At 51.3% G+C, this 9,567-nt stretch overlaps 1 protein-coding gene across 3 annotated transcripts in view; it reads right to left on the bottom strand.

Moving 5' to 3' along the window:
* Nucleotides 1-3,235: 3,235 nt before the first annotated feature.
* ZBTB47 (zinc finger and BTB domain containing 47) overlaps nt 3,236-9,567 on the bottom strand; it is a 104,248-nt gene continuing 97,916 nt past the window's right edge. For 2 of the 3 annotated variants that reach the window (XM_067530474.1, XM_067530473.1), the window contains exon 6: nt 3,236-9,486. In XM_067530474.1, coding sequence (XP_067386575.1) covers nt 9,113-9,486 — 374 coding nt within the window. In that variant the 3' untranslated portion in view covers nt 3,236-9,112. The remainder of the gene's footprint in view (nt 9,487-9,567) is intronic. The other variant, XM_067530475.1, reaches the window with a different exon arrangement.

The raw sequence follows: 9,567 nt of genomic DNA, 5'->3' as shown, positions 1-9,567 counted from the left end.
GGCATTGGACGAGCCCCTTAGCTCATGAGAGCCTCCACAGTCCGCATGCCTGGGAGAGATCCGAGGCCCAGTGAGCGGCTCACACGCTAATCTCTTGGGGGGCTTGACTCACAGCGATTCTTTCCCACAGCCCGAAGCACCTTCTCCACCCCACCGAGGCAACACTCGGAAATCTGCAATGCAGCCCAGGAGAGAGGCTCAATGGCACTAGACCCAGGATCAAGGAAGCCGTTTTATTTAGGTGCAATTGAACAACTTTCCCCCGCCTCAAATATGACCAAGTGGGACACAGCAATGGCTGCGAAGCTGACTTTTTCTTCCTAAATATACCCCACCAGCTGGAAGAGGCAGTCTTTGTTGAAAACCGGAGGATTAGGCGTGTTCTGTGTTATGGATCTTTCAGGCACTCTAGCTCTCCGAAGAGCAGAACAGTCCTAACTACCATGCAAAAGCCTTCAGGAACGTCCTCTAGCAGGTCATTCTCACTAAGGGGCCACTTATGGAAAAGTCCTATAGAACGTAGTAGGGCAGAAACCAGTAGGGTCTATAGAAACCACCCTTGAAAACGTATAGATTTCAATGGACAATGAGATCCTTCCTGAAGATTATTTTTAAACAGTCCTATAGCATAGGTAGAATTCTCCAATCTCCATTCAATTCTATCCATTAAATTTAAGGCCTGGTTTGACAAAGCCCTGTATGGGATGATTTAGGAGTTGGTCCTGCTTTGAGCAGGGGCTGGACTAGATGACCTCCTGAGGTCTCTTCCAACCCTAATCTTCTATGATTCTAAGGGGCTTTTCCATAAAGACCATAGAGACAGCTGAAGAACATAAATTCACAGGGACAAATCGTTGAAGCACTAGCAAATTCTAGAATCACTGGCCTTCTCAATGATTACTCTGCCTGCTGTGCAAAAGGCGCAATTTCTAAGTGTTACCAAAAATTCCTCCCATTCTCCCAGGCCACTTCATCTCATAGAGATTATCTTGAGCCAAGACCAGAAGATCTTCACATACTTCCTCCAAGAAACCCTCTAATCTGAGCCCACTGTGCAAGTGCATTCAAGGGAGAGGCTAGAAGTATATGTAGGACCCAGAATCCCAAGTTCCTTGCCAGGGCTGCTCTGCTAATGCAGCTGAGGAAGCTGGATTCCAACCAACCCCCAGCCCATGCATGTATCCCATGCTTTTGGTTGTGGTGGTTTGTTGAGGCTTTCCCAGGCGGTGCACATGTTCTACACAGAAACCATAAAACACACACAGAAGCAACAACAGCTACACAAGCCATGGTGCCTGCCCTCCTGCTCACACTCGCACTGCTCACGCCAGAAGGCAAGGTTGTATCTAGAAAATAGCTCTACCTACCAGACACAGATACACTTTTCAATGACAGACATTCTTGGACTCTGTCTCCACTGCATTCCAGTGCCGCCTCAATTCTTGGCTTCCTCCCACCAGCCCCAGCCCAGGTGCACATGTCAGCATTCAGAAAAAAGTCTTTCATCCCATCTTCGGTCCCAACACCTTGGTGGATCCAAACACTTAGTGAAGTATCCATTAGCACAAGCCCTTGGGTGCTTCAATATAACCAGGGGACGTAAGCGATAATAGGGGGAGGGGAGAAAAAAACAAAAGATAACTGAGGATCTGACTCTATTAAATCTCTATGCAATATATTTTTCCTTAGAAGAGGGTTAATTTCCACCAGCAGCTCTCTGACATTGGGATGCAAAAGACCATTTAATAAAGACAAGGTGTTTGAGGTGACACCCCTAGCCAATAGAGTCCACACCACTTGGTTCTCAAAATATTTCACCCCATGATTCTTTAGCTCAGCGATGGTCCCTGGATCACAGCCCGAGAATCACGGAGTGAGACAGCGGCAGCACCCTCAGCGCTCACTGTGTAATTCTGTCCTGCAGGGGGAACTGCTGCTGAGTACTGAGCAGACTCCCTCCCTATTTAAATTCAAAGTACAGCGCCAGGGCCAGCAGCCATAGAGGCGAGTGTGGCTTTTTAGCTAAGGAAGCAGTCCAGCCAGAAAAAAGGAAGAGAAATTGTCTTACAGAGCAGAGGAGCAGATCCTCAGCTGCAGAGCCAGCGTAGCTCCACGGAAGTTAAGGGAGTTATGCTGCTTCACATCAGCAGCTGAGGATGCGGCCCCACAAATATTCACAACATGTGCATTCTCCCCAGTGGCCAACTGTGGGTGCTAGGTTCCTGGAGCTGACAACAGGCTGGGTAAGATCAATGCAGCTATTCAAATCGGGACCTTCTGGCCCACGGCTGGTCGGACGGGCAGACGAAATAACCGGCCTGGTCATGCTTTCCAGCTCCAACCCGATCCAGTTACAGTTGCACACGGAGACAAAAATTCAAGCCACTCAGCAGTGGGGCACTTTGCCAGCCCCATTAGGAGAACTCCACCCACCCACCCCCGCACCGTCCACTTCCAACTATGCCCCAGAGAAATATTTACGCATCTGCATTCTCCTCTCTCAAGCCACCAGCTAACATGACATGTTCTTACAGGACCCAACCCTGAAGTTCTGATGTGAGTGTAGCAGGACTGGGCCACAAAGCACCAAATGGGCCAGTCCTCCAGAGTCCCTCTCCACTGAAGGGTTTCCTGGAAAAGGGGCAAGAGATAGAAAGCGACGGGCTTTAATGACAGCTAATGTTTCCTTTTATAAAAGGCAGATCATTTACTGGTTCAGGCCTTCCTCTTGCAACCTCTTTGGTAATAGCCAGAATATCATTGTGCTATCAGGCCGCAGACCAAAGGCACGATTCTGATCTCACACCAGTGCGACGCCCCCGACGTCAATGGATTTACTCCCCATTTGCCCTGGTGGGAGGACAGAATCAGGCCTCAAAGGGTGACCAAAAAATCCACCTCTGGAGAGGCACAATGCGGCGCACCTTCCTCATGGGCAGTCGCAGCCGGCAGGCACCAGAATGCAATGGTGCATCTCGATCTGAACAAAAGACCACCTGGCTGGAAACGCACACTGGGGCCTTCTCCGTCTCCCTCCAGCGCGAAGGGCAGTTGTGATCTGCCCCATTTAAGGCAATTTGGGACAGCCCTTGGAGGTTCCCAATATCTTGCCCACGTGGCACTTCTCCAATGGCCACCAGGGTCTCCTCCGACATGAGACAGGAGAACCTTCGCTTTCCCACCCTCCCCATGCATCAGACCACCCCAAAGAGAACACTGCCGTACTTGGAGTTAAAGATAAACATATATTGATTACACGTGGTCATTAAAAAAAAAAAAAAAAAAAGTAGGAATAATACATTTCCTAGAACGTTACTTCAGATGCTTTTGTAAAGCATCTGAACTCCTCCGACCCCCTTCCCCGTATCTACACAGAATAAAGTGCTTCATTTATTTTGTTCACACTAGTAGAGCCACCGATACACTCTTTACTTGGGCAACAGATACTGAATGCCATAAAATAATACACAGCCAAACGTCAGGCATTAGAAACTAGTTTGAGGCAAGTGAAGTGCTTGTGGGTTTGTTTTTTGTTTGTTTCCTTCAAGTTCCATGCTACCGAGGCCGTCCTTTCGTTAGGTCCTGCCCACCCCTTCTCTTCATGAATGATGGGTCACGAGGCAGGGCTGTGCTGGAAAGCTGCTTCCGTCCATGTGGACCAAAGGTGTCTGTCTGTCTGCAAAGAGTTAGAATCCAAGTTGTCCAACGGCTGACGCCAGTTTGCTATTGCACTGTCACAGCCATCTCAGTCCGTTACCCTCTGGCTGCGTTCTTGTTATGGCTGTCGGCCAGGGGGCCAGCCCTGCTTTATGACCACTCTGAGGCAAACTGGTCTGTGCAACCAGGTTCCTGGGAAATTTAAAACCAAGACAATCCCTGCCGACGCCCCCTCCCGGCAGGTTCAACACAAAGAAAACCAGGTGTGTGGGCGTGTGCAGAGCTGTTTGCTGAATGTTCATTAAGGTGCAAGAATTAAAATAATAAAAAGCTTGAAAACAACGGGCCCAATTTCTCCCCTGGTCTAACTCATTAAGCGTTGCAGGAGTTCTACCAGGGACAAACACAGGGCCAATACACTTCTGGAACCCTTCGCTTCAGCTCTTGGTACGGTCACAAAAATACCCAGATCGACACATTTCGACTCAATCAGGGTGTAGACAAAAGGGTTCCGAGATTGCACAGGATTCCTAGAGGTGTCTCTCCATCCTGGCTTTAGAGCACCAGACCTCTGGCTCGCAAAGTGTCTGTGTGTGCACCATGCTTTGATGTCGCACGGCTGCTCTCTGGGCAATGTTTTAAAATGAATCCACACCGGCAAACAGGTGTGGATGGTTCTCCATGCACCTGTGTCTAACCCAGGCAGCTGCGGCAGCCGTATCGCTGCAGGAGCAGTGGCTGGATTCTCTTCCCGCTTACACCTGTTTAACGCTAGTGTGACTGCACCGGCCACCGAGGGATCACTCCCAATTCCCCCAGCGGCGGGCTGTGACAGCTATACTAAGACATGCAACAACTCACCTGCATGCCTTACGCAATCCAAAACAGCTCCCTCCCTACACCATCACCTTGCCCGTATGGTGCATGCAAGGTCCCTCTGGATGGAGGATGCCATTTTGTTCTACAGAATGGTGTCCTCCGGGGCGGCGGGATGCAACCGCCCCTCGGGTCACGCACAGCTGGTCGGGCACGCAATGCATGCCTGGCATACACAGACGGCATGGGCACACGGAGAAACTGGGGAGAAGTGAGCGACTACAACCGAAATCTAGGCCATCAGCGACTTTCCCTTCTGGACAGCACGCATTTGTGCGAGTAGGTTTAGTGCTGGGGAAAGGGAGCCGTTTCTCAGCCATGGAGGCTGACATCTTCTGGCCACGGAACAGCTCCATTACGGGCAGTGTTATCTTCCCTCACAGTGGCCTGCTAGCCTGCCTCAACCCTGACGTGGAAGCGTAGGAGTGGGAGGGAAAAGCGGTGCTCAAGGCCCTTGCTCCATGACCACAAGGGCTAGGCAAGAGGGACAACGATGGAGGTGGCTTTTAATGACATAGACTCCGATCCAGTGGGATGAGAACCCCTTTGGCATAGGCCTTCAGCCAGCCAGCCTCAGAGGATAAGACCTTCCAGGCATGACCAACCTAGGTTGGATTCACACCTATGCCCTAAATGCTTGAGGGTCCCTAGCTCATTGCCAAGCTCCTTGAGCCTCCAGGAGTGATATTTAAAAGAGGCTGGACAGTCCTGACTCAAACCCAGGGCGTTGGGCCTCTGGAAGTAGCTGAGTGGGACACACTGCCCCGTGGGATAACTGCCACTGACCCGAGAAGCTGGTGAGGCACTCACAGCCATGCCGTCAACTCATTCAGCAGCCGCCTCCCTTTACATGAAGCAGAAGGAACCGACTGACCCAGCCAGACTGTCTGTGAGCACAGACTCTGCAATACAGTTAATTGATTGCCGAACAGAGGCTGCAGCTGATGCAGGTGAGAGAAGCGGTGAATGGACGTGAGAAGCACTGTTCCTGCCAAGATGGTTCTCTAACAAGGAGCCTCCAGGTGCCAGGAGCAACGCTGAAGGTGCACTTGGCGTGTCAAGCAGGCGTGAAGAGGATCAGTCATTTAAAGTCACAGTTCAGCAGCCGAGCCCTAGTCAGCAATGCATTTAAGCACCGGCTTAACTTTAAGCCCATGGTTAAATCCAGTTGACCGCCATGAGACGTAAACATGTGCCAGTTGAATAAAGATGGCCTTCAGCATGTGCTTAAATGCTTTGATGAGTAGGGGCTATCCCGATACACCACTGCAGCTTCTGCCTTAGCCAGACGTGGCTCAGAATCCCCCGGCGTGTCCCTGCTTAAACTATAAACCCAACAGAGCAAATCGCACGTCGTCAGGGCTTCTTCAGCTGACGACAGGTGTCTTCTCCCTCCTGCCTCCCTCTTTCAGATCTCAACGGCAGTGCCCGCATTGCCAACTTGACAGCTACGAATCTGGCCCCGTATAGTCGTTGGTATAGCCTTTTCTCCTAGATCCCACTCCGCCATGCACTGGGACCAGAAGGAGATGCATAAGGGGCTGTAAAGTGACCCATATCCAGCGCCCCCATCAGCACTGCTTTCTGCTGCTCTGCTAGCTGCTGAGTAGCTCTTAGAGTGGTGCAAAAACCCCTCTACACCAATGGGAGCTGAAGGTGCTTCCTAGGAGGTGCTTAAGAGTCTTGCAGGATCTAGCTCTGGGGGCTTGTCTAGACTAAGGGAAGCCACTAGACCTGGGGAATTACATCAGTGTGGTTACGCCGTGGCAACCGTCTCAAGCACAGACACTGCAGCGCTGCAAACCAGGGCTCTTCCCGGGGTAAGTCACACAAGTGCAAGCCCCATTTCATGTCATTGGAGGTAACAAAAGAGCCACTATAGACAGGGCCTAAATGATTTGCCATTCCTTGTCCACGGCATGTGCCAGCCACATGACATCAGGGTTATACGCTGTCCTCCACTAGCGCAAAACGTCCCTTAATAAGTGAAATGCAAGATTAGATCATCTTCAGAATTGTCTCTGGATGAGAGAATTGTAAGAGAAAGAAAAGCCCACATGCACAATGCAGCTTCAGACAGGGCCAGCAGAGACTGGGATCAGTACCGTTCTGCTTCACTTCACTGATCCGAGCTATCCCCCTAGAGGCCAATGCAAAAAGGCTTCCCTAGCTAAGTAACGTGGAACAATCTCACATCAGTCAAGAAGTATCATGGAGCCAGGCAAGGGAGTTAAATTTACTGACACCAACCTTCCACCAGACTTGAAGGTCACATGGACTTCCAACATTTTATTAGGTGCTTGTCCTTTTTGCTCAGGCCCCTTCACAAATAAGGCAGCTTCTAGCTCTCCAGACACTGAATTCTAGTAGCCAACTCCATGCTAAAGCCCTCCAATGCATTCCCTCTGTGCAAAGGCTCACTGCGCTGTGATCCGAAGACAAAACTAGACTCCTCAAGGAGAGTAGAGTAAAGCAGTGGGGCAGGATGCCTATCGGACGAGACATGGAAGGAGGAAACGGAGACTGAAAGAGCTGAACCACTGGCCTTCCTTGGTACTACAGGCAGGTGATCGGATCTGGTTTGCAGACTTCAGGCTTGCAGTAATTGTAAGGCACTACTATGAAGTTACTTACAAGGAAGTTCAGCCTAGGACTAGATCCTGCTGCTCCGTTTAGGCTGGAGTGGAGCAACTTTCCAACCTGTCTTTTAGTCTAAAGACCAACAGAGCGCTCACCGTGGAACCTGGCATCTCCACGGTTAAGACCTACACACAGCTCCAGTCTGCCTCCTAGAAATACAGGGACCTCATTTCTAGCGTTGGAGGCTGGGATTAGCATTGCATGGGAAATTAGAGTTTTAACTCCTTTAGACAAAAAAAAAAATCCAAACCTGGGTGGTTTTCTGTCCTCTAACGGTTCGGTGCTTGGCTGGCACATAGTGGATCCTCTCACTAAAGACAGCTGTCTGGGTTTTAATCTAACAAATTGCAGGCAGGGGTGTGTGTGTGGAATTTCCTTTGGGAGGGAAGACATAACAAGGGCTGCTAACGAGAGCAGGCTGAGTTGGAGGGTTTTGCGGTGTTGGCCTCTGCCCACAAGCACACAGCCAGCAAACTCATGCCATGTGGAGATGCCAGATAGTGGTAACGTCTCATCCTCCCTTACTTGGATTTTCAGCCACGACCAGGGGGTTTCTGTAACGAAATGGTGAACTCATAGAAAGATCTCTCCTTCAGTGCCAGCCTTTCAGTATAAGGGATTGGCTCAAGCACAAAAAATGCTAGATTACATGCATCAGCCACTACCTCTAATCTGTGTAGCTGGTATGGAATGTTACCAGCCTCTCCTTTGTTTTTTAGCAGGTGTCACTAAGAAAACCCCCCTAATGCACAAACGTAGCATCTCTTCCTTTCGTTGTGACTATCCCGGCTGCTGACTCACTGTGTGAAATAGCCCCACAGCCAATCTCAAAGGGATTCCACTTCTCACGCCGTTGTCCAGAAGGATGATTTGGGGTGAAACACCCATTATGGGGGCTACCGCAGGGCTACCAAAGGGTTTGTCTACACTGCCATCAGAGGTGTGACTGCAGCACGTGCAGACATACTGAAGGCTAGCTTTGATCTAGCTAGCTCAAACAACAACTGCAAGGATGCTATGGCAGTGCGGACTAGCTGCTTGAGTACATAGCCAGAACCCTGGATGGGCTTGTCCAGACCATGTGGCTGCAATTTCAGTGTGATTGTCCTTCAAGCTAGCTAGACCAAAGCTAGCTCGGGATTGCCTATGGGTGCTGCAGTCACATCTACGATAACAGTACAGACATACCCCGAGTGTGCAATGTGGAACACTTATCTTTATCACAGAGGTGTAGACTGCAAAGACTACAACTCCCAGCATGCTCCTTCCTTCTCCCCGCAGAGAGCTATTCAGAACAGCACTGCATGCTGGGATCTGTAGTCTTTTCAGGTTGTTTCGGTCTCACACTAAAGAGGAGTGCAACTGGGATGAAACATTGTGCACAGGGTGCGTCGTGGACAAGTCCCCGACTGACAGCCTGCCTGACGAGACAAAAAAAACACCTAAAAAACCCTACTGTGGCCGTGAGGAACTAGTGGAAATGGCTTGATGGGGCTGAGCGTGAGTGATGGCGAGTTCATGGCTTTGTTAGTCTAACATAATGGCACAGAACGTGGAGGAACACATGAAAGCGGGAAGAAATTGTAGCACGGGCTACCGTGATATAATAGTGCACGAGGCTGCTGATGTAAACCAGCTCAGCAACAATGCCTCGTGAGGCGAGGAGGAGACTGACTGGCACTTGGGAAGCGCTAAAGCCACGGAGAGCGCTGTTTGTCTACACCCTGATTGAAAGCCGGCACGTTTCCCCTAGCTTATATGCACACCGAGCTGCCTGGGAGCTTGCTGCGGCCCATAGCACCTGTCCCTTCGGTGGAAGGCTTACGGGCTAATCATAAAACCAAAGGGGGCAGGGAACCCTCCTTCTCCCCCCCGTCATGGGAACAAGCAGCCCGCTGGACACGTCCTGCGTGGCAGAGCAGTCTGTGCGCACGCTGGCCTAGTTGTTCGAATTGACCCGCCCGGCTGGGAACAGGGGAGGCGGGGGCGGTAGGTGCGGCGGAGGGGGCAGGGGATGGAGCAGCGGCAGAGGGAGGGCGTGGGGATGCGGCGCCGCGTGAGGCGAGGGGGCACCCTGGGGAGCGGAGAGGCCGCTGCCGTTGTTGGCGGGGTTGACGGTGTCCGACGCCAGGGGGTTGCTGACCCGGAAGCACTTCTCCTTGTGGGCCTTGAGCATGTTGGAGAAGCGGAAGCGCTGGCCGCACACATCGCAGGGGTAGGGTTTTTCTCCCGTGTGGGTCCGGCGGTGGCGCTTCATGTTGGGGCGGCTGGTGAAGCTCTTGCCGCAGATCTCGCAGATGTAGGGCTTCTCACCTGGTGGAGGGAAGGGATGAGTGGTTTAAGGATCTATCCCACTTCCACCATCACCCCCTACGTGGAGGCTTGGCCCTCCCC

Source organism: Emydura macquarii, unplaced genomic scaffold (assembly GCF_026122565.2).
Source record: "Emydura macquarii macquarii isolate MOO-44397 ecotype Brisbane River unplaced genomic scaffold, CSIRO-AGI_Emac_v2 contig_3080, whole genome shotgun sequence".
Classification (NCBI taxonomy): Eukaryota; Metazoa; Chordata; order Testudines; family Chelidae; genus Emydura; species Emydura macquarii.
This window is presented reverse-complemented; position numbering and strand designations above follow the sequence as displayed.